Here is a 25,072-nt window from a genome sequence, read left to right on the forward strand (position 1 = left end):
TGTGTCTAACTATAAGTAAATGGAGCCGTTTCATGGAACCAGGAGATGTAGCAAATCTTCTGGCTAACAAATTCAGCTCCAACTTTCCACTCTTTCATCCCCAGCCACCCCTCAGGAAACACCATCTAACATAATCCTTGCAACTGTCAGTAGGGAGCAGGTCTTAGCTGCACTATCTAAGGCCAAGAATACAGTTGTGATGGGTGCTGATAATATGCCAGGATGCCTCCCTAAACAGCCTTAATGGACTCAATATTGAAAGATATGACAGCCTTAAATATGACCATTTGGAGACACTGGTGTCATTATTCAACCCTACTCTGCACAGGCTTCATGCCACATGAATGGAAGGCTGCAATGGTCATGTCTCTGCACAGGGTGGACCATAACTGAATACTAGGAACTACAGACCCATTAGTCTGACTAGTCTCATATGCAAAGCCATGGAAAGAATTATCATGGAAATGATTAACAATGACATAGAAAACCTTCAGACACTTGACCTAACCCAGTTTGGTTTTGTCAAAGGCAGGTAATGCCTACTGAACCTGATGGACTTCTTTGAGAAGGTCATCAAGGCAAAGGAGGAGGGTACAATGCCTCCCTTGATCCAGCTAAGGCATTTGATGTGATACCCCTCTAGGGCATTGTAAAAATACTCGCAGACCTAGGCATAAACCCCTATATAACTCGTTGGATAGCCAGCTCGCTCACAGAAGATAGGAGCCAAGAAGTTAGGATTGAAGATACCCTCTCCACAAAGAGGACAGCCATCAGTGGCATCCCCCAGGGCTTTGTGTTGGGTCTGCTGCTCTTTGGTATCTATTTTCTGGAAGTCAAGACCAATGTCAAGAGCCTATGACTTACAAAGTTTACAGATGATTGCAAGCTAGGAGTAATTATATAATCCTCCCCCCCCCCCCCAAGATACTAACATCTTACAGGAAGTTGTAAAACAGACAAATGATTGGTGGCAAAGCCATGGCTTAAAACTGAATACCAAGAAATACATAATACTACTTTCTGGAAAGTTGGCTACCTAGGAAATATACCTCATTGACAAAACACGCCTAAAAGTGGACACAGTATTCAGAGATTTGGGGACTCATGTAGATAGTAACCTGGCTTTCAACCAACATGTATCTACAGTTGAAAAAAAATTATTCTGTATCACAGAACTTATAAGTAAGGGCATGGCATCTAGGTCCAGGGAAGTCATTGTGCCACTGTACTCAGCTATCATTAGACCCATCATTGAGTATAATGCACCCTTCTGTATGTACTTGATCAGGCATGTGCAGTAGCTGGAACATCCACAGAGGTTCCTCACAAAAAGAATACAGGGTGTAAACACACCTCAAAGCCCTGTCTTTATAATCTGTTTCCTACAGTCTGCTAAGAGGTGATTTATACCTGGCATACAAGGCATCCTTGGATGCCATTGCGATGGACATTTTGCATATCTACAAAACAAATAGCACCAGAACTTCTAGATATAAAGTTATAAACTTTGTTTGTGACTTAAATAGGACATGTTGGAGGAACAGGTATGTATCTCAGAGAATACCCATTCTCTGGAATATGCTTCTGATTCATGTAAATAAGAGCCCTTCCCTAACCCTCTTCAAGTGCAACCTGGACCAGTGGATGAGAAATTGGAAATTCACCCCTGACCTGACACTTATGTCTCTAATGGACAGAAGAAGCCATTAAATTATGCCTTAACTAACATACACCCATTAAAATAACCTGTAAGGCATAATAATTCATGAGATTCTTTTGGATTGTATGGCTAGGCTTATAAAGGCCTAGTAGTTCTTAGCCTAGTATAAACTTATGAACATATGAACCTATAAACAAAAAGAATGTAAATCTTGACTTTCAGTTTGAATATGGTGAAATAATAACCACATTAATAAACAATGTTATGGACTATATATACATAACAGGAAAGGGCTACCCTTGCACACTTATTTCTTGTTCCTGATGCAGGGCAAATTAATAAGACAGAGCACTTCATTAAGCAATTTTGGATGATAAAAATCAAGTATATAACTTTTTGTTAAACATTTCTATTTAAAATACTCAAAATAGTTATTTAATACAGATGTCAATTATCCAGGAAATGTTACTGACAGATAGAATGACTGTGCATTTAATTCCTGCATTTCGTACACAGTATTTTTTTTCTCTGTGCTAAGCACTAGATCTATAGAAATATAAGGTGGAGTTTAACAATAAGGAAATATTAAACTTCAGGATAAAGGTATATCAGCAGAATGATGGACTGACGAAAGGCCTGTATCAGAGCATAAAATAAAGTTATACATAGAAAATGATAAACCAGTAATGATTCTAGTGGGCAACAATTTGGAAGAGCACTATAAGTGATGCACTGTAGAAATATTATGTAAAAATATAAATTCAAGTTATAGCTAGAATGGTGAAATACTAAGCAAAATAGGAAACTAACCTAGAAAGGTAAAATAATATGACTGGGTGTTGCTTATTTTATTTTATGCTGCCTTCATTATGAGAAAGATATGCATAAGCAATGAAAACAATATATATAATATGCAATATATGTTTGTTTGTGTCTTTCGGCTTTTCCCAGTTAGGGGTCGCCACAGCAGAACTCTGGTCTGCTAATGATTGGTAGTAGAGTTTTACGTGCTGGCTTGCCGGGCCTAACGGACAACCTTCAATGAAGGAACGCCTGTTCACGCATGTCATCACACAGAAGATGCTCTAACTGAGAATCGAACGGGCAACGTCTAACTGTGAGGCGACAACGCTACCGCAGCACCACCACCGCAAACACACACACAAATCTATCTATATATATATATATATATATATATATATATATATATATATATATCAATATATATATATATATATATATATATATATATATATGTATAGATAGATTTGTGTGTTTGTGTGTGTGTGTGTGTGTGTGTGTGTGTGTGTGTGTGTGTGTGTGTGTCTGTGTGTGTATGTGTGGAAGTTCAACAATTCATTGAAACTTCAACCCATCAAATAGACATGATCGAGCACATCATATTGATCACCAGATGATGGAAAAAAGTCAAAAGACAAACACAGCCTTGTTTTTTGCAGGGAGCAAGCCCCTCACACACACTACAACACTCCATAAAAATTATATATACCAACTCCGACCTTGCCCTATTGTGGAAATAGGGCAAATTCCCCCAACCCCAGTGTAGCATGATCTTGCACAGAACAACTTCCAGTAAATTCGATCAGCTGTGCCAGCAGTTTTCTGGATTCAACAAGCTGATGTTTGACAACTTGTAGGTAACCCATATGTATATCTAGACTCACTTTATAATCTTGAAATACTGAAATATCGAATTTCAGTATCTCAAGACTATAAAGTTGAAAAACAAAACACCGAAATCTGAAAACCACGAAATGCAAAACATCGAAAGTAAACACACCATACACCACACAACACATACACCATCCTCCCCACATTGAAACAAACAAATAAAACACACACAAACACAATGATACAAATAAATAAACCTACCCTACATATAAGCAGGAGGGGGGCAAGCCCACATGCACCCTCCATGTGGGGGGCTGCACCCCCCCACACCCCCGCTACTTATATATACTAACTCTGAGGTCGCACCAAACAGAAAAAGACAGTAAACTCACCATTACACACTACAGTATCCTCGCACACACACATCACAAATGCACAAACACCACCACTTTCAACACTTACACACTCATCACTCACACTCTTACCTACCTACCCTAACCCACACCTAAAACTTCCGAACACACTCACATACATAATCACTACCCAAAACCCATAAAAAAATATTCACTTACCTTAATCTCCAACCATATCCAACCATATCCAAATAGGAAACATAAATCAGCACACAGTATATCCCACGTCCTGTAGAAAAACACCAAAACCCAAAATTTGACATTTCCAGATTCTCGGTTCTGGGGTTTCACTATTTTGGAAGTTTGGCTTTATAGTCTCGAAATACTGAAATTCGATATTTCAGTATTTCAAGATTATAAAGTGAATCCATATATCTATATATGTATATATGTCTATATGTGTGTGTTGATGCTGCATTAGAGAGCAACATAAATGTTCAAGTTTGGTATAGATGATTGACTAATGTCATTAGTAGTTTTCATTAGACATGAAGGATTACAGAATGATCTCCTTAAGAGTAATAAATGTGTAGACTGAAAGATGAATGTCGAGACAAAGATATTAGCAATGGGAGGAGTGCTTGCAGATAATTATTCATTTTATATTATGCAGTCATTTGATGTCCCTTCCTTTAATTGAATTATTAAGGTATATGACTAGAATTGCAAAATCCTCATTGGTATATTATGTTGTGTAAAGGTGGATTATGAAAACTGAGTGACTGATATTCGTTGTGAAACGATACGCTGTGTGTCAATTTTTCTCTATATAACTAAAAAGATAGACCCATTTAATATGTTTCTGAAATATGCACATTGAATAAAATATTAGGTTTACCTCATCCCCTGTTGATTACACTAATGGGGGGGCTGACGTTTAAGCTAGATAAATGGTATGATACAGATGGTGTTAAATGTAAAATGGATGAAGTGTGAATGCTCAGGTAAAGAGTTGGATTATACTGAGAATAAAGATAGATGAGTACTGTGATATAAGTATTTCATACCAATTGTGCTTTATCAACTAAAATAAATAATGTAGGTGGTATTATTTATTAATACATGATTAAAGAAAGGTATTATAATTTCCTAATCATGTGTTGGTTAATGTGATGAGCATATAAGGTGACATTATTTGATTGAAGCTTGGGCAGAATGTAGATTGGTTGAGAATGTAAACACCTGAAATCTGAATGCGTAAAAATTTATGGTATGAATGAAAGAGATGTGGTGTATTAATTATAGTGTTGCCTTCATAATGAGCTGTTAATCAATGAAGAAAGGAAAAGAGGTACTAGACTGGACACTGGTTTTATTGTATAATTTTAAATAAAGATGGAGATAAAATTATTGAGTACAAGCCTAAATTTATTTATAAGAAAACTAGAAATTTAAAATAATTTCTCTAAAATGTTTCATATAACAAAAGTAATAGAAATGACACTTAGCTAGGGACATTTCCATGTAATAATTGTTCTCAATGTAGGTTTATTTTGCCTATGAGTAGTTTTTTTCTTTAAGCACAATAATTTCTTGCACACTGCAAAGGGTAGATATTCCTGTAACACAGAAGGGTTAGTTTATGTTGCTATTTGCTCTGCATGGAAATCCTTCTACATAGGGAAAACTATTCAAAAGTTAGCTAGTAGGATTAGAAAACATGTAACAGCTATCAAAAAGAAAGACTTAAATAATGCACTAATAAGACATTCTCTCAGCTGTCCGGATTTTAAAAAATTCCAGTTTATGGTGCTAGAAAAGGTGAATAGAGGAAGATTTATTGACACATTTAATGCATATCTTGAATTTTTAAAACTCAAATGGTAGATCATTTTAAGGGCTGATGTCACACCTGGTATCAATGAAAACATTTCTATTAAGTGTTTTTTTTTTAATTTAAAAATGCATAATACAATGCACTTAGTCACTTTATGAACACTCAGCTTTTTAAGACTTTTTATCAATACTTATGTATGTGTATATATATATATATATATATATATATATATATATATATATATATATATATATATATATATATATATATATATATATATATTTTTTTTTTAAGAAAACATTTTCTACTTAAAGTAACATTTGGGTATAATGTTCATTGTACGTTTAAGCATTTAAATCAGCATATTAAGAGTTAAGAATATGATTGGTTTATTGGCTGATTTTCATAATTGATAATAGTATAAATGTGTAATGTTTGTGAGTCATGGCTGTTTCTGAGGAAGTTTATTAAACGAATGAAAGCACCAAACCATTTGTGTACTGGAGTCGTATTTGTTATTTTCTGTTGCAAAGATGGAGAATGGTTGTATTTTAACGGCTGAACGAGGCATTTGTATAGTTTCAGTACACCATTGTGCAAGGTGCTTTGTTTAAACAGAGAGAGATTTTGGCAGAGAGGTTATGAAGTGCATATTAAAAACAAAGGATACAGAGCAATGAGGTTATAGATAATGACAATAAATTGGTATAAACTGGTGAGGAAACCTTACTAATAAGTGTTAACCCTAACTCTAAATGTAAAATAACTCCATCCCTAACCCTAACACTTTACAGATGGGTTGAATTTGCCATTCTTCTATTGACATGTTTTACTTCACTGATGTATTGTGCTCATTATCTATGTTTTGTGATTTAGTGTCTGGGTATATTTTCATCAAAATAGTGTCAGACACTATGATGTTGTATCTTAAATATGTTTACATGATATAAAAATTATACTTGTACAACTATAAGGATTTTTTTTCTGTAATAAAATGTAAATAAGTATTTCACATTGATCGAGAATGTGTTTCTTTTCTTGTGAGAACTCATACCTCAGTAAAACATGTCACTTTGGTCACCTGAAAAGGTGACAACCTTATGATAAGAGGTAACATAACAATGTATCATTTAATAAACGTGTGCACAAACAAATCTACTTTTCAAACTTATAAATATTCTGTTATGGAACTGTTTGATACACTTTTCCATATAGTTGTTAAATAATATGTTTCTGCTTTTATCTGAAACTGCAGGGATTAATGCTCAGGCTCGAAAGCTACAGAAGAGCCGTTCCCGTGCTGCTTCTGGGGGCAGCACCCCTCTACCTCGAGAGGGATCAGATGGCACATCTTTGCGCCGCAGTATCAGTGAACTGAACTTAAATGCACGCAGGCGGAAAGACCGGAAAAATGTAAAGAGCATGATGGTGGCAGATGCACATAGTATTGAATCAGGGAACACCGAATTGGAGAATGAAACCCCAGCAACAAATGCTCGAGAAGAGAACGACCTTGGTGGTGATGGAGGCACTGGTGATGTTGGTGGTGGTGGTGCTGATGAAGATTGTATGGACCCTGATAAGCTCGACAGGCTCTCTCAGAGTCTTATACTCCCCCCTACAGACCTTCCTTACTTCTTGTTATTGCAGGGATATAACCCTAAAGAGGTATGTTTGCCATGCTTTTTATTGTTTAGAGTCTGGGAAGTTTTCTGTTTGTCATTTTATGGCTATGACCTAGAGAAAGTCTGGAAGGGTAATGTGTGGCCTACCTTGGTGTGTGGTACACACCCCAGCAGTATAGTGGAGGATGAAAAATATGCACAGATCTAATATTCAGGGTTCATTTAATGCTGCCATGATATCAGTTTTTATCAGTGCACATTTGTGACCACCAGTGTGATGAAAAATGTAAGAAAATGATTATGTCATAGAGGCTGAGTGAGCCCTAATACATCTTAAGTTAGTTCAACTTGTGATATGAAAAAGGTAAAAAGAGCTATTTCTAGTACAGCTCCATTACAGGACTAAGGTTTTCTGGAATGGGTGACGGTAGCAGATAGCAGGAAATACAATGTGAAGATACAGTAAACAAAAACGTTTATTGATCAGAATCTCTTGCATGCACAAGAGCAGGCAGAATATGGCCTCTGTGTAATAATTATAGTGCTTTGAAAGGGATCTGGCAAGATATACTGCAGTTCAGGAAAGATCAGTGTGTCAGACGTTCACCACTAAAGTTAGGAGAATCACAGCATTAATACTGAGGGACAAATTACTGAAAACTGGAACAGTGTGGTTCAGGCCTATGTATCCCATTACACTATAGTGAACAGGATGCTCTTGAATGTGAGAGAGTAGTTGCTCTAGAAAGTAAAGACATATATAGGTACATAGAATTTCACAATGACGTAATGAGCTTCATTAGCTTCCTCTCATTCTACAATAATGCTTTTAGGAATGGCTAACAAGCTTAACAGAGATCAATAGAAGCTCAGCTAAAGTCATGTTTATTACTGGGTCTGAAGTAAATGAAAAAGAATATACTTTCTCAATACTTTCCAGCATAATTTAACTATCCATCTCTATGCAGGTCCAACATTATGACCTAACTATGGAAGTATCATTTGGGTTGCAGTCCATTACAGATAAGCTAACTTCCTATGCAGACCACTGACTCTGAATATTTTCCATTAGCAGTATACTATAAACCTATGAACCTATATCCCATGGGGTCTATATTAGATAACTGAAAGTTTTTTTTAGCGAACGTTCACATGAGCGGAAATGCTGGGAATTGAAAGGGTGTTTGTGGGGTCATGGTACAGTGAGGAGTGGGATATTTACCCTTTCCTCACTGTAGTGCGATCTCAGAGTTGGAATATATAGTTAGCGGGAGGTGTGGGGGGCGCAGCCCCCCACAATACGAAATTCAATTTCCAGTGCTTTCGCTCATGTGAGCCTATTCCATGTATGGGTCAGTATTGGCTTGTCATGCCAATATGCACCACTAGGGGCAGTAATGAGCCCACTCAGCCTCCATAGATATAACCTGCACCAGAAGACAGACTTTGGGTTTTGAGGAGTTTTTGAGGAGCTTTTCTCCCCGGACCTACACTGAAAATGGGTTCTTAATGGCCAGTAGACTTCCCTGGTAAACAAAATCCAAATAAATAAATAAAACTGAGTTCTTTGGTGGATAAGCATTTCCTTTACGTTAGGTAGCAATAGATTTTTATCTGTTGTTTAATGATTCCTTTCAGAAATCTATTAATAAATGTTCTTATGGTTGTCAAACAGTACATATTAGTTTCAAGCACAGTACTGATTTTAGTTAGGGGTGTTACACAAATAAGTCAGTAACCGCATGTAGACTATTACAATGATAAAGTTGAAAGTGTTAGTAACTTTTCTTTTAAAGGGAAAATTTTGGAACTGAACAGGAGTAGAAGTTTTCAAACATTCATCCTGGGTCTTTACCATCTCAAAATTGAAATAGGTTAGACCACAAATTAAGGAGATAAATTCAAATAAAATACAATACAGTAAATCATCCACTTTACTTATGAGTGTGTTATCAAAGAAAGTTATCAAATTTGCAGCTAAATAATCTATCACACTGGTAGAAAAAAAAAAAAGGTCAGTGATTTCAGGTATACAAAAAATGTGCAAAACTGTAGAAATATTTGCTGTTTCAAGACTAAAATCAGAGAGGGTTAAATCAGTGACATTGAATGAAAAGACCCACCCAGAAGAAAAACCCTCTCCAGTGCAAGATTCATTGGTATCCCGGGACCAGGACTTGTAATTGCACATGTTAGCATCTTCAGCATTAGAACACTTTCTGTTGAAAGAATCATCGCAGGTCCAGGAACAGATGCATGAATGGCATCCTTCAGTCCAGCCACTGCTACTTGCACCAGCTGCAGTTGTGACTTTTTAATGAGCTATCCAGCCTTATTCATGTTCCCTAGAAATGACTGTACCATAGCTTGTCAGGAAATGTTTACAAACATTTCTGTTCAGCAGAATTAGATTTAACAACTTGTCAAAGCTAGTATACCTCAGTACTGCAGGAAGTTTTGAGACAAACATCAGTCTATTATCTTACATAATGTACCAGGCAGAAAACAAACTGAAGAAATACAGGTGAAGCACAAATGGAAGGCCCAAGGAAACAAACTGCTGTAGATAAAATCCACAAGTACTTTAATCCAGAAGACTTTTAAAATACAAACTTGTTTAAAACAATGAAAAAGTAAGCGTTTTCATTCAAAAAATACATGAACTTCATCAGATAACAATGATGGAAGTGCACACTCATTTTAAAGCTGTCATGTTCAATCAGATAACTGTAAAGCCCCCAGGAACTGAAACATCATCTTAAAGGAGCCACTGAAAAGAAATTCAAAGTGCATAGCACTGAGTCAATACTAGTTACAAAAATTGCAACAAAGAATAAAATACAGAAAATAGAAACAGAATGCATTCCCCATAAAATAGAAAAATAAAAAATAAAGGTAAAAGTATGTAGATATATGTATTGTTATTCAGGGCTCATCCTTCAAGTGCTTTTAACTTAAGCAAACATGTCATTGAAACATGTTCATTGAGTCCAGTCCAATTATTGGCATTCAAATGCAACTGCCAATGTAATTCACATTTTTAAATAACAAGGTCCATGGACTTTCATTATTATTAGAAGGCATTTGTTCCAAAATGCAAAATTTGAACATATGGTGTGGGTGTATGTGTGTGTGCATGCAGCCAGGATGGGGACCAGTTAGCATCTCTCAAGAAAACTTCTGCAGAAACGTAAAAAATAATGGCAGGATTTTATTACAAATAAGTATCCTGTTGATATGAATTAAATAAAATTAAAGGTATCACTGGTTCTGAACAGAGGTAAAAAATTAAGAGTTTTTTCTTGTCATATTCAATACCTTCTCATCTGTGAATTTTTGAAGAATGTGTCACTCCAAAGTTGGATCACAGGAGAATTTTATGAAGAAGGAATTTTAAACTTTACTTGGAAACTTTCAAGAATTTTCACAAAAAAAATGATGAACTGGACATTCAAACTGATTCTGTTAAAGATGACTGTAACAGACAGTTTGGCTGACTTAATAAAAGATATGATAAATCAACAAAACACACACAAATACAGAAGTGGGTCTCAAAGATATGGAGATAAGACTGAGTGAAGAAGAATTCCATACTGAATTTCTTCTCGAGCAAATGAACTGGCTTTGGAAAAGTAGGTGACCTTTGATTTGGGATGCATGGTTAGGCTTGTAAGGACCCTAGTAGTCATTAGCCTAGCAACCAGCTATGAGTCCAGAGAACAGAGAAAGAAGAAATAATTTGAGGATATATGCCTAGCATTCAGAAAGGGCTACCACAAGTGGTAAGCTATAGCATGGGTGGAAAACCACTGGCAAATACCACTTCTGATTTAGGGACAGGCCAGCTGCAGAAATTCTACATTGCTGGTTGAATCACCATGGTGGACTTTCTCCATAGTTGTGCTAAATGATAATGAGTGTATTCCAGGACACTGGCTAATGTCAGTTAGTCATGTGCTCTCTGTCCTGGAAACGTCTGTGATTAGGGTATTTACACCACAATGCAATTCAAAGAATCACTTGGCTGTGTAAATTAGCACAGTTGTCTGTTTTAATGAACATGACCAAAATGCTGTAAACAATGAGAAAGGTAAGATCAGGTAAATAACTGCGTATAAGTATTAGCGATGGTACGGGGGAGGGGGTGATTGTGTGCATATCCGTGGCAGTGTTTCCCCATATCTGAAAGGGTATGAATGGCCACAGATGACTGTGTGTGCATATGTGTATGTGTGTGTGTGTGTGTGTGTGTGTGTGTGTGTGTGTGTGTGTGTGTGTGTGTGTGTGTGTATGGGTGAATGGGTGAGTGAGTACGAATGCAATCAAGCTGGGGATATCAAGCACAGTGAATGTCTATGTGTGTTATGGAGAGATGGGAGTGTGTGTGTGTGTGTGTGTGTGTGTGTGTGTGTGTGTGTGTGTGTGTGTGTGTGTGTGTGTGTGTGTGTGTGTGTGTGTGTTGTGTGTGTGTGTGTTTACGTTTAAATGTCTGCCTCCATGTGGGAGAGAGAATGGGGGAGTACCTGTGCCAATGTGATGCATGGGCTGCCAGTGGTAATTATTTCAGGAAAGTGCCAATTAACACTAGTTGTAATTACCAGCAATTCAAAGCTCGAGAGATTAGGTTAGCAAATCATGCTGGAAATTTTAAGATAATGGCAGAAGCAACTTTCCTCTATGCGGGTTGGGAGGGTGGCCTAATGGTTAAGGTGTTTGTCTTACAAACGCAAGATGCAGGGTTTGAGTCTTACAAGGGATAATTAGCTTCGCTTAAAATGACTCAAAAGACCAGTTAGCCTAGTACTATTCTATGAACCTATTAGGGAAGAAGTCAGGCAAGTAAACATAAGAGTTTTGTTTAGATACTTGCAATTTCAGCTTTTAACAGCATAAGATCCTAACAAAGGTATTGTTTTCCATAATAATAGCTGTTGATTTTGAAGTACTGTCTTATTGAGATGTTTGTGTCAGATGCTGAGAATGTAAAGGTTTGTTGCACTGTCAGAGTAATCAGATCTGTGCTGCATCATGTTAATGGGTTCTGATAATCTTACTTGTGTTAAATCTGCCTGCAGTTGTGTTTTTATGGTGAATGCAGGAGGTGCCATGAAGCCAAAAGTATGCAGGGTGAGATGCACATTTAAATGTAATGTAGATTGGAGCCACTGGGTATGTGTCCTTCAGGAGAACACTTGTGAAACTTGTACCAGTACATGACAGAGAGTCTGGGACTCTGGATTTTGTCATTTTTTCACATTTTGGAATAAAGTAAAATGCTGTAGTTTGTAGGTAATCTTGTCAACTCACAGTGCAATGTTCAGCTTTAGTCTATGGAGGTGGTGCTATTTATGCAGAGTTTAAGGGTCATCCATTTGTTTGTGTGGGTATTTCTGGGTACCTGAGTTCTTTTTAACCTTAAGGAACAGGAAGAGGGAGGTGCAAGCCATTCCTAGCAAAGCAGGTAGAGCTGTGAATTATCGTGTCCCAGGCTGATACATATGCATGGGTGTGTCTGTGTGAGCGTGTGTATATATACATACATACATCTATATATATATATATATATATATATATATATATATATATATATATATATATATATATATATGTGTGTATATATATATATATATATGTATATATATATATATATATATATATATATATATATATATATATATATAAGGGCTCATGGTGTTCATATTTGTTTAGAGGGCTGAGAGGACTTGTTCCATGGCAATTAAATGAGTGGCTGTGACTGTGCAATGTATGTATTGTTATAACTATGGGTGGAATAAAATTTGCAAAAAAATTATTGTGCACTTGCTCTGAATGTTGCTGAGTGTTATTAATGTCCTGGCACAGTTAAAGAAATATTTACAGCTATTTTGGTTGCAGTGGCTATTTTACCTTCTTATCCCTATTAGTAATCTCAAACATTTTGCTAGTTTGCTTAAATGTGCTCTTAAAGTGGGTGGCACGTGATCTCTTAAAAGCATTAAGCAAATTCTATGATTTGTTATACAGTTTCTTTTTACAGATATTGCACTATAGGGGCTACTTTTTAAGTTTCCCATTATATCTGGTGCAGATTGGGACTCACTTTTCAATGCAACCATTCAAATGGGAGTAGAGATCAGAAGGCTAGGCAATGGTTTTACTAATGGGGCCATTTGGAGGATTATCACAACAGAATTTATTTAGGCCATCGAATAATTGGAGAAAGCTTGCTTTTGAGAATTCCTACATAGGTGCATTTGTAGGAAGTTATTAGCAAATTTAAAGGAAAATATCATTGATTTTGATGTTATTTAATGAGTATATTGATGCACATGAAGATGTGAAAGAAGGGCCATATTTGTGAAGACAAGATCAGAGGTATTTGGACCCCTAGTAGGATAGTTAACTATTTATACAGTAGAGAATTGATTATCTGAACTAACTGGGTCCTAGGGTAGTTTGGATAATCAAACTGTCTGGATAATCAAACATAAAACTGACCTGGATAAAAAAACTTCTAAAATCTTGCTTTTTCTGTACACAGGGAATATACTTTTCAACCATTCACTGATTCCAGTGGACAATAAAGAATATTTTTCATACATGAGTGGGCTACAAGCTCAAAAAACATGCACAAGAGAATACATATAATGTTTACATATTCAGACTTTATGATTTTTCCTACCTGAAAACTTTAGAAGGCTACGTTAGGATAACTGACATTTCAGATAATCAACGTTTAGCTAATCAACTCTCTACTGTACAAAAATGTTAGCATTTATAATATTAAGGATGAACTGGACACAGGAACCAGTGATGGTGTAGGTCATACAGTTTGTTGACCGATAGTTGAATTCCCCCTGTATAAGGGTGTTGGAATTGATGAGGATTTCTGCTAAAGTGTTAACTTTGACTGTAAGTAGGGGACATAAACTGCGTTTTATAGCTAGCTATGAACTGGCAATTAATCTTGCTTAGGGTGATTCTGATATCACACATGTGGGGTTCTGAAGAATCAGTTATGGGGTAATAATATCCTTGATAAATGCTGCTACTCCCCTACAATTCCTAGTCTGAAGGTCTGATAGATGTTAAACTGAGGAACATAGGTAGAGCATTCATTGCTATGAAACTCTTTTTCTATAAGGACACATACATGAATGTATTCAACATTTGGGAGGGCCTCAGGTTTGGACATTTTCTGTTAAGATGCCTGACATTTGGTAGCGCTTCTTTAATGTGTCTTGAATTGGACTTTTATAGGTTAGAATGTCCATCAGGCAGACTCTACCTAAAATCATTCATCTTTAAAGAGCTCTTAGACAAAGATTTATAAATATCTTCAAGGTGAATCTTCATGTGGTTTAGCCATTTAAAGAAAAGCAAAAAAAAAACAGTCCCACAAAGCCAAAAGAAAATAATTTTTAATATCACAAAGTACAATTCCGCAAAGATTTCAGGTATAACCCTTCCTCAGTGCAGTATAAAACTATCTGCAGCACTCTTCTTAAATACACAGAAAGACACAGCCAGCCTATCAAAATGCTTAATTAATTAGATAATTAATGTCTTAAAGCAATACATTCTCAACACATCCAGTTAAATGATATGAAATATGATGTTTTGCCACCTGTATTACAGAGAATATAGTGAATCTTGCGACATGCTCAAACTGTTCAGCATTCTGCATAGGGAAATGTATAACAAAATTAAAAGATAGAATTACTGAACATATGTCTGATGTACGGAGGAATATTTTAACTAATGCTTTATCTAAACATTGTACAGAGAAAGGTATGTCATAATTTTAAATTTAGAGTGTTGAAAGTATTGAATGCAAGCAGGAGGAGACATAAGGAATAAGCTTGAAATTGATGAATATAAATGGATTTTAAAATTAAATGCAGATAAAACTACAGGACTGAAAACTGACATTAGCCTCTAACCCATATTGAAGGTGAAACAGATGAAGTTATAATTGGATTGTATCTATGCCAAATGTTTGTTAAAAAAGCTTTATATCTTAACTTGAATATTTTAACTATTTTGTAAGTAAAACTTTTTTTATGTATGTGTTGAGAATGTATTGCTTTAAGGGATTAATTATCTAATCAATTAAGCATTTTGATAGGTTGGCTGTGTCTTTCCGTGTATTTAAGAAGAGTGCTGCAGATAGTTTTATACTGCACTGAGGAAGGGTTATACTTGAAAGCTTTCAAGAATTGTACTTTGTGATATTAAAGGTTATTTTCTCTTGGCTCTGTGGTCCGACTTTTTGTTTTTCTATGATTGTATTTTCTTAGCCGTTGACCACACACACAGTTTCTGCTGGTATTTTTTGGTTTGTGTTTAGTCATTTATGACATAAACTCTTCAGGGAAACCTAAGGTTGGTGGTAGCTTTGATTAATGTTTAGGTTCTATGACCTGTATCTAAAACAATATGGTAATGTCACCAATATTCTGACCAAAGTTTCCTGTCTATATTTATGTCACCTTGGGTATTCCCTAGGAACAGGTCCCAAGCCCTTTGGGACTACTCTGGTGAGCTAAAATAAATAAAATAAATATCATGCATTTGCAATGGTATTCAATACAATTATTTATATTTTAATTCCTATAAAACATGGAAAATAGTTTTTTTCCACATAAATTGTCAGAAACTTATTCCATTGGTCCTAACAGAAGACATCCCAAAACAGCCTTTCTGTTATATTTTACTGTAGACAGGTCCATCTCTTCCATTTTGGGACAGGAGGATGTAAAACATAGTCTTCTGTGACATGACATATCTCAAGAGAGAGAGAGCAGAACCCTTGGAAACGATGTCTACCTACTACAAAGCTGTGTACTGTATCATTTCAGAGTTTGTATTCAATGAAAGAATTAAGAGAACTGTACCAGATCGAGGGTGGTGGTACAAGGTGCTCATGTTAAAGCTGTTTCTCCTCAGAAGACTGTATAAAGCCCAGCTTAAAATGTTTATCCATCAACTGTATGTCTGTATTACAAGTAATGTCCAGTAATGGGGACCCTGAAGATTTCCTTCAGCACTAATTCTTTATAAAATTGTCATAATCCTAGAAATCAGTTCTCCTCAGAGAATAGTGATAGCACTTCTTCTTTAGAGAGATTCAGAATAGCTTGAAAGTCAGGACCTCTGGAAGGGTGGGAGTTGTGCTGGTATCTATTCAAAATCCCATCATCTCACACCACATCTTACATGATACAAACCTGGAACATATTGCCTTACTAGTATCACTTAATAGGACTAAGAATCACTCTACTAGATAATACAGTTCACCCTTTCTATGGATCCTGCTATGCATGAATTATACTTAAGTTGGATAGAAAAAAAATCAAACCAAATGTGCTACTCATAGGGGATTTCAACTACTTTTCTATCAGGAGGCATACATATAGCACTAGAGCAAATATGCATAGAGTCCTGGATTTTGTTAGCAGCAGTTTCCTTGACCAAATAGTCTACTTTCCTTTACAATACTATCCTTAATAATTCTCAAAAAAGCAGCAAGCAAAGCAAAAACAAACCACAGGAACTAGATACAGCAAAATATTTTATTCCGGTACCTTGGCACAACGCCTTCAAAGGAATAATCATGAAAACACCAGGTGCATCTTATATACTAGTACATATATATATATATATATATATATATATATATATATATATATATATATGGGGTTTATAAAACAAATAAATGGCAGCTAAAGGAAAAAGTCCAAGTTGTAGCAAAACTGCAGGAAAATTATTTATTAAGTGCTTTTCGTTCCGCCAGTATTAGAATTACATCAGATAAAAGTAATTTATCATTTGAATACCATACATTTTGAGACTATAAATAATTCAACATAGTAGGTACTGCAATAAATGAAATTCAAACAAAAAATAGGTCATCATTATCATCATCACCTTCTTCCTCTTCTTCTTCATCCTTTCGTGTTATCCTGGCGAGGGTCTTCGTGAATGCAAATAGAGCAGGGTATCTACAGCAACAATTTTCAGTTCATCCTGTAGTATTATCAGGCATTCCCAGGCAAGCTGAAAGATATAATCCCTCCAGCATTACCTGGGTCTGCTTTCAGTCCTCTTTTCAAAAGGATACACCTCCAATGGGAGGTGGATTGCAGCAAGAATTCCCACAAGGTGCTCAGACCATCTCAGCTGACCTCTTTCCACACAAAACAGCAATGGCTGTACTACACGGTCCTCCCCCATGGTAGAGTTTTTTACTCAGTTATGGAGAATTAGCCCAGCTATCCTTCAAAAGAGCCTTATTTCTTCAGTATGTATCTGTAACCTCATGTTTTCAGTCACTAATGTAGCTAGGGCTGGGCGAGAGGGGCAGCAGCCCTGGGGGCAAAGTGTTAGGGGGTGCGATCAGCCAGTCCCAATCACTCTTTAATGTAATACTGACTTTTAAAAGCCAGTATTGCATTTGTGGTCAAACCTAAGACCTGTGTCACTCCATGTGTGGTCTAAACTGTAGCAACTGCTTGCTATTTTTAGCAAACACATTGCTACAGTTTAAAAGTAAAAAAAAAAATTACTGAAGTCTGAGCACTGTAACACTTTGAGCAGGCAGGATATTAACTGTAGCAACTGTTTGCTGCATTTGTAGCAAGCAGTTTACACCAGTTTAAAAGAAGAAACTTTTTTTTTTTCTTTTAATACCATATGTTGGATGAGGGATGGGGGCAAGGCACAGAAACAAGACATGAATTGCTGGGGCTAGAGGGAGAAGGACTGTGCCATGTATCTGGTCCCTAGGTTGGTGTGCCAATAGAAGGAGGATTCTTTTTTGTCTGTTTTGCTCTTCACCTTAAGATCAGCAGGCTAGGGTAGTAACTGAACCAGCTACACTTCTGCTTTCAGTCACCAGCAAAGTTGATGACTATTAGTGAGAATCAGAACATAGACTGACAGGTATGCAGAGAACTTCTGCCAGTGATTCATCTATCACTTTACCATCATGGCTCAGGGTAATGTATGCAGAACTTTTGCCACAGTGCCAATCCACTTCTGATCTTCTCTACAATCACTGCTGAACAATACACCAAAAGACTTAAACTCCTTCATCTTTTTTAGTTGTCCCCCCCTTAACTGAAGAAAGCAAATCACCATTTTCCTGCACAATACTGTGTCCCTGATTTGTAGGCCAAAATGCAAATTAATGAAACATTTAAAATAATAAACTTATAAGGCCATGTAGGCATTTGGGGAAAGAGCACCGGACCCAAGACGTAGAGAAGATTAATAAATCATACGCAGAGTCCCTTCTCAAGGAACCTGACCAAGGACTGATTATGCAGTACCAACATCACATAGATATAGATGAGTCCCTTTGCAGTAATAAACAAAAAAACATTTAACATTTACTCTAAACACCCCTTCCTATCAACTTATAAAAAAGGAAAGAAAGAAGGAGCAGGCAATACATGCTTACCATCAAAATGTTGTCCTGTAGGGCTAAAACATACAGAGTTCTGTAGCAGTCTGCATTTCAGTCTGAATTTCTCAATATACTGTAACATTGAGAGAGAGTAGTTAACTGATAAACAAACACATTTCTAAACTTACTGTAAAGGTGGAGATTTGTTTTACCAGGCTTACCAAAACACTTGCATTATTTGTGTATCATTTCTTAGATTTCAGTATTTCATAGCTTCTGTCTGTTTCTTTATCTCTGAGGAGCACTTGTTGCTATTGCTTTATTTGCTACGTATCACTTCATTTAGAGCTCAATAATCATACTGTCATTCTCATTGTTTTTTCCTTTACTCCACTGGTTCACACTGAAAATGCCCCTGATTACGTGGCTCAGCTCGATGTATTGTTTATTTAGTAATTATTGTTATTTTTGACCCTGGTGTGGTTTTCAACAGCTTTACCTGGGCTTGCATAGATCATCAGTCCTTTGCATGTTTAGCTTTCCACCTTGTTTTACCATTATTATTTTAGCAATATCCATATAGCTGTAAATTCACAAATGAACTATCCTGGTGGTCTACAGATATAAGTAAACTGTATAACAAAAGGAATAAACTCCTTAAAGTGCCTCATAGGGTCAGAACCGCACAGCATGAAAACAATATTAGAAACATAATTAGGAAACTGAAAGCAATTATAAAGATCAGTAAAGCATCACATGAATTAAGACTAGTAACTGAAATAAATAATTATAAGTCCTTCTCCGTCTATATCAGAAAATTAAGAAATAACTCTTAATTCTGCTTCAAGATTCTCTATAACTGAGCCTCCCATTCAAACCCCCAAAGACATTGCAAACATACTGGCTAGAAAGTTTGCAATAAATTTCTCTTCTGAAACTACCATCCTATCTCAAACCTTTTCTGAGTCACACACCATTATGACTAAAGAACACATTCTTAAAGTACTTTCAGTCGGAAGTGTAGTAGGCTCAAACAGCACCCTGTGCTGGTACCATGAACCAGCATCCACCCATTCAGCTCTTCAAGTGAGGAGCAAAAAATTGTAGGAATCGGCTTATTACAGATCTAAGCCCTCACCCCCAGCTCTTCAATTGAAGAGCAAATAAAAAAAACAATAAAAAATGTTTGTTCCTTCTAGCCAGGTGGCCAGATGCACAACACGCCCTCTCCTTCCTCCTGCCCAGCCATTCAGGTCCCATAAAACCTGAGCACTGTAGCTCATAGAAAACAGTTGCTACAGATAACGACCTGCCTACATGGAGTGTTATGGCACTCAAGGTTTAGTTTGAAAAAAAAAAAACAACAAACATTTTTTTTCTTATAAACTATAGCAAACTGTGTGCTACAAATTGCAATAATTTATACCCTGCCTGTATGGACTACTATGGCACTTATGTTTTTATTTAAAAAAAAATTCCTATTTATAAACTGTAGAAAACTGTTTGCTACAATTGCTACAGTTTATACTCTGTCAGCACTGAGCGCTACAGTGCTCAGGTTTTAGTTAAAAAAAAAGAGAGAGAGAGATTTTTCTTTCTTTTTTTACTTTTAAACTGTAGCAAACAGTTGTTACTATTTATTCCACACACAAAGTGCAGCAGTGCTCAGGTTTGACTGGAAATGCAGTACCATCTTTTAAAAGCTGGCATTGCATTAGAGATCGGGATGGTCTGATCACACCCTCCTAACACTTTGCTCCTTGAGCAGCTGCCCCTCTCGTCCCACCTTTGCTACATTACTGCTGTCAAAGAGCATGAACACTTTCACCATGGGCCCAAAAAATACCAGTTGTCTAATAAAAGGTGTTAAAAATGCATGCATTGATCCCTTCCATAAACTCTTTAACATAAGCCTTGCTATAGGCTATATCCCTTTATCCTAATGCACTGTTGTAGTCATGTCTATCCATAAGGGTGGACCCAACAAAGACCGACTCATCAGCCTTAAGAGTTGTATCTATAAAGCTGCAGTTTGCTTCATGACATTGATTAGGATATCAAAAACCTGATTAAGCTAAACCAGCTGCAATTCAGCTTTCTAAAGGACAGATCCTGCATGCTGAAGCCTGTCAGCTTCTTTGAGAAGATCAGTCAGACAGTCTACAGTGCTCACAAAGTCCGTGTTGCTTAGCTTGATCTGGCCAAGGCATGTTATGCTATACCACATGATGGAAAATGTTATAAGCTGATAGCCTTAAAACAATCCCTGTGAGGAAAGATGGCTAGTCAACTGGCTTAATGATAGGATGTGCATTGTCCAAGTGGAAGATGTCTCCTCAGACAGAGATAAGGTGACTAGTGCTGGACCCCTTTCTGTTGGATATCTATTTGCCACACTTCTGAACTTAATAACAGTGTTGAGTGATCTCTGGATAACAACGTTTTCTAATGACTTCAAGTAGGGTTTGGTTGTCAACTCCCCTTTGGCTATGTATGGCTTCCAAAACAAGCTAACTGAAGTAAATTTCTGGTGCTTAAAAAAAAGGGTTCAAAATAAATGCCAATAAATGCAGCATCACCCCTTTTTGAAGGGGGAAACACTGCATCCTACTGTATTGAAAACATGCCTTTACTGTAAAAATCAGAGATCTTGGCACATGGGTTGATAGCTCCTTCTCCTTTGATCATCACACGGAGACTTTAGTTATAAAGTCTTTCTACATTTTGCATCTATTTGCCAAGGGCATCTCTTCTAAAACTAAGGGAGCCATTAGCCCTCTGTATTCTGCCTTAGTCAGATGTATTGTTAAATATAATGCACCCTTTATCTGGCTAGATATATTTAAAAAAACACACACACTGGTTTCTATTAAAAGTGATCTCTGATCTCAAAAATCTTAGCTACCAGAAGAAACTGAAATCCTTATCCTTGTACTCAGAGTCAAGCAGGCTATTTAGGGAAGACTCATGTGTCTTGTTTTCCATGCTGTTAGAGATCCAGTTATTCTTGACTGCAATTTCCTTAACAAGTCAAATTGTGCTACTAGAACAAGAACAACAGATCCAAACCTTCACCAATGAAAAAAAAAATAGATGGACAGATGTGTTCATCGCCCGCTGCCTCTCCCTAGAATAACCTCTCCTAGCATATCAAGCATCCTTCAAACATAGCTAAGTCAGTTGGATGGGTGCTCCTAAATTTACAACAGGACTCACGGCATTACTCCTTTTAGAAAGGTGGGAGATCCTGAGGGTTGGCATTGGCAAGGTGCACATGGCCTCTGGTATGACTTGCCTTGTATAGCCTATGATCTTATAATTTTATAATATGTATTCTTATTCCCTGGAGCTGAAGATGTGTCACTTTAGGTTGTGATGAAAATGAAACACAGATCCTTCCTGTGGTCAGTGTTTGTAAATGATGATTCAGTCAAGTACAGAACCATCTCTTGATTGACTCTCCCACAACAATAAATCATCTTATTGTCAGTCATAGTAAACTACCCATTTCCTCAATGGTCACTTGTCTGTAACTTGGAACATTTTTTACTAAACACTCTATGTTTTATAAGACAAAACATGTGTCTCTGAAGAAGTTCTATCTATACAGGATGACAGAAGTAATTCTGAGTTGTATAGTTAGTTTTTTTTTTTTTTTTTTTAATTAAAGTTTACCAGTTAGCATTCAATCTCCACATGTTGTTATTTTATAGTTTTCTAGAAAAGATCAGAAATTGTTTTGACCAGATTTAAACAGTGCAACAGTGATGTGTTGTCAATGAGACTCTGTCAAGGGAAGTTTACTATTGTCAGATCTTAAATATTTATAGGTTCATAGGTAAGTAGCCAGGCTAGCTGCCCTTGTAGACCATTTTAAATCTAGCCAATTTCACTTGACAGGGGAGAAAAAGAGAGAGAGAGAGACTCTGGTTAGCTATCTTATTAGCTATTTATCATCATCCAGGGCAGATTTACAAGCTTATGTTGATGTCAAGATGCCTTTCTTATTTTAACTCTGTAATCTGAGTAGTGTGGTGCTGCGGTAGCGTTGTCGCCTCACAGTTAGACCGTTCAGTTCTCCGTTAGAGTGTCTTCTGTGTGGCGACATGCGTGAATGGGCGTTCCTTCATTGAAGGTTGTGCATTAGGCCTGGCAAGCCAGCACGTAAAAATCTACTGCCAATCATTAGCGGAAAGGAGTTCCGCTGTTGCGACCCCTAACCGGAAAAAGCCGAAAGACACAACAAAATCTGAGTAGTGTGAGTTGAGGTGAAAAGTCATGTCCTTTTATTACCTGTGAACTTTTTGGGTGTTTTGCCCTAAAATGGGCACCACAAACTTGCATTCTGTGAACACTTGCTTTATTCTGTTCAAGGTTAGATGGTTAGCTGCATGCATTGAAACCTTAATTAGGATAATGTTAGTAATTTGAGAATGAGTGAACGAATTAATCCATGAATGCATAACTGAATAAATGATTCTCAATTTTCTCCCTCTCAGATGGCAATATGACAAATCTAACAAGATCATGTCTTGCCATTATGTTAAATTAGACCATGAGATGCATTTTTCTGATCTCAGTGTTTATTTAGCAATTTCTGGCCTTATGACTAAAAACACCATTAGGAGCAGATGATCCAGTCTTTAATGATATTTTTTTTCTCTTGAGCTTGTTTTTATTTTTATAAATTCTGGCAGGTTACAAGAAATATCTGTGAGCAGTGGTAAGTGTACATATTGCTCACAGCACTTACTTTTTAAATTTATTATAAAGATTTCTCCTTACACTTTTGTACACATTCTTTGTGATCATACATTTGAGTTCATCGTCAAAAACAGCTATCTTTTGAGAAGCAGGCTGTCTGTGAATGCTGAGAGCCATTAAGTGATCAGAGTGTAAAATCATTGCTGAGGATGAGAGCAGTGCCTGTGTCAAAGATAAAATACATTACTCTATTCACTCTTGCCTCCACTTTCATCACAATCTAACATCACAGGGGTACGTCGAAGGTGGCAGTCTTTTAGGAATATGCAGGCTATGTGTAAAAGCACAGGGAAATTGCATGATCACTGCTGAGCACCCATTGATATAGCTTGTCAGGTGGCGTGCATATGGCTGTGTGTGTGTGTGTGTGTGTGTGTGTGTGTGTGTGTGTGTGTGTGTGTGTGTGTGTGTGTGTGTGTGCGTGCATGCATGCGTGTGTGTGTATGTGTGTGTGTGTGTATGAATAACAAAACTGAAATACTTTGCTTTGGCCATTATGTCTTTCACTTTCTTTATAGTCAGACATCAGAAACAGGGACACAATTTGGTTATCTTTTTTGTATAAAAGCAAAGGGAAATTATATGATTATTGTTAAATAGTTATTTGTATGGTACCATGAGAGCAGTGCATGTGTCTAATAACAAGCTGAAGTACATTGCTGTATCTATTATTTTTATATGACACCCCCTCAGAAGGAACATATTCATTTGAGACACTATGTATGTGAAAATAACTGAAACAAATAGTTGTTTTATTTTATTTCATATTGCTAATTTATTATAACACTTTTAGGACTTCCCCATTACAAATGTCTATAGATGCAATTCACAACAACAATGCACAACTTTAACTTTTCTTACAAGGGTGGATTTGTACCCAGGGATTCAAAAAAAATTGCTTGTGCACATTTGGGCACAGCTAATCCCGTACATCTACATAGACACATTCAGAAATTTATGCACGCGCGCGCACACACACACACACACACACACACACACACACTCATACACATAGACATCTACACATGCACGTGCACACACACACACAGACACACACACACACACACACACACACACACACACACACACACACACACACACACACGTTATTGATCACCTATCTAATACCTTACTGTCACCACCAAGCAGACACACACACACTCACACACACACACACACACACACACACACACACACACACGCTCATTCTACTCCATTCATGCCCCTATAGAGACACACACACACACACACACACACACACACACACACACACACACACACACATCCACCCTTTCACATTGATATGCACACTCATGCCCTCAACATTACATACCTGTACCATGACTTTTTCCACTGAAGTCAATGGGTGACAGACATCCTTGATGGTGTAAAATATTTCTGCTAATTGAGGTAATTAAAACAGCTGAGTGATGTTCAGCATGAATCACTAGCCGCCAGCATTGTCAAGGTAGAACACATGACTAACATTAGTCACATCCCCCAGATTGCATCATTACCATCTACCATGGTCAGCAGAATTGCTGTCCATGCTGATCCTCTCACTGGTGGAAAATAATTGCAGTAGGGCAGTCAGGTGGTCAGGCGGTCTCTGGATCGGAGAGCAGTACCATAAGAGGGAAGCCACTTCTGGTAAAGCTTACTGCTCAAAGTAACAATTTTACATAAATTATAAAAGTATATATATATATATATATATATATATATATATATATATATTTTTTTTTTTTAATAATGTAAGCACATAAAACAGTATTTATTTATCCTACA

The 25,072-nt window shown here is 36.8% G+C and overlaps 1 protein-coding gene across 1 annotated transcript in view; it reads left to right on the plus strand.

The window, feature by feature from the left end:
• Nucleotides 1-25,072, plus strand: part of RASIP1 (Ras interacting protein 1) — a 570,016-nt gene that overhangs the window by 175,554 nt on the left and 369,390 nt on the right. The window contains exon 4 of the mRNA XM_044081539.1: nucleotides 6,741-7,153. Within this exon, the coding sequence (XP_043937474.1) occupies nucleotides 6,741-7,153 (413 nt within the window). The remainder of the gene's footprint in view (nucleotides 1-6,740; nucleotides 7,154-25,072) is intronic.

The sequence above is a fragment of the Protopterus annectens genome, chromosome 1.part1, assembly GCF_019279795.1.
Source record: "Protopterus annectens isolate FY-2018-M chromosome 1.part1, PAN1.0, whole genome shotgun sequence".
Classification (NCBI taxonomy): Eukaryota; Metazoa; Chordata; order Ceratodontiformes; family Protopteridae; genus Protopterus; species Protopterus annectens.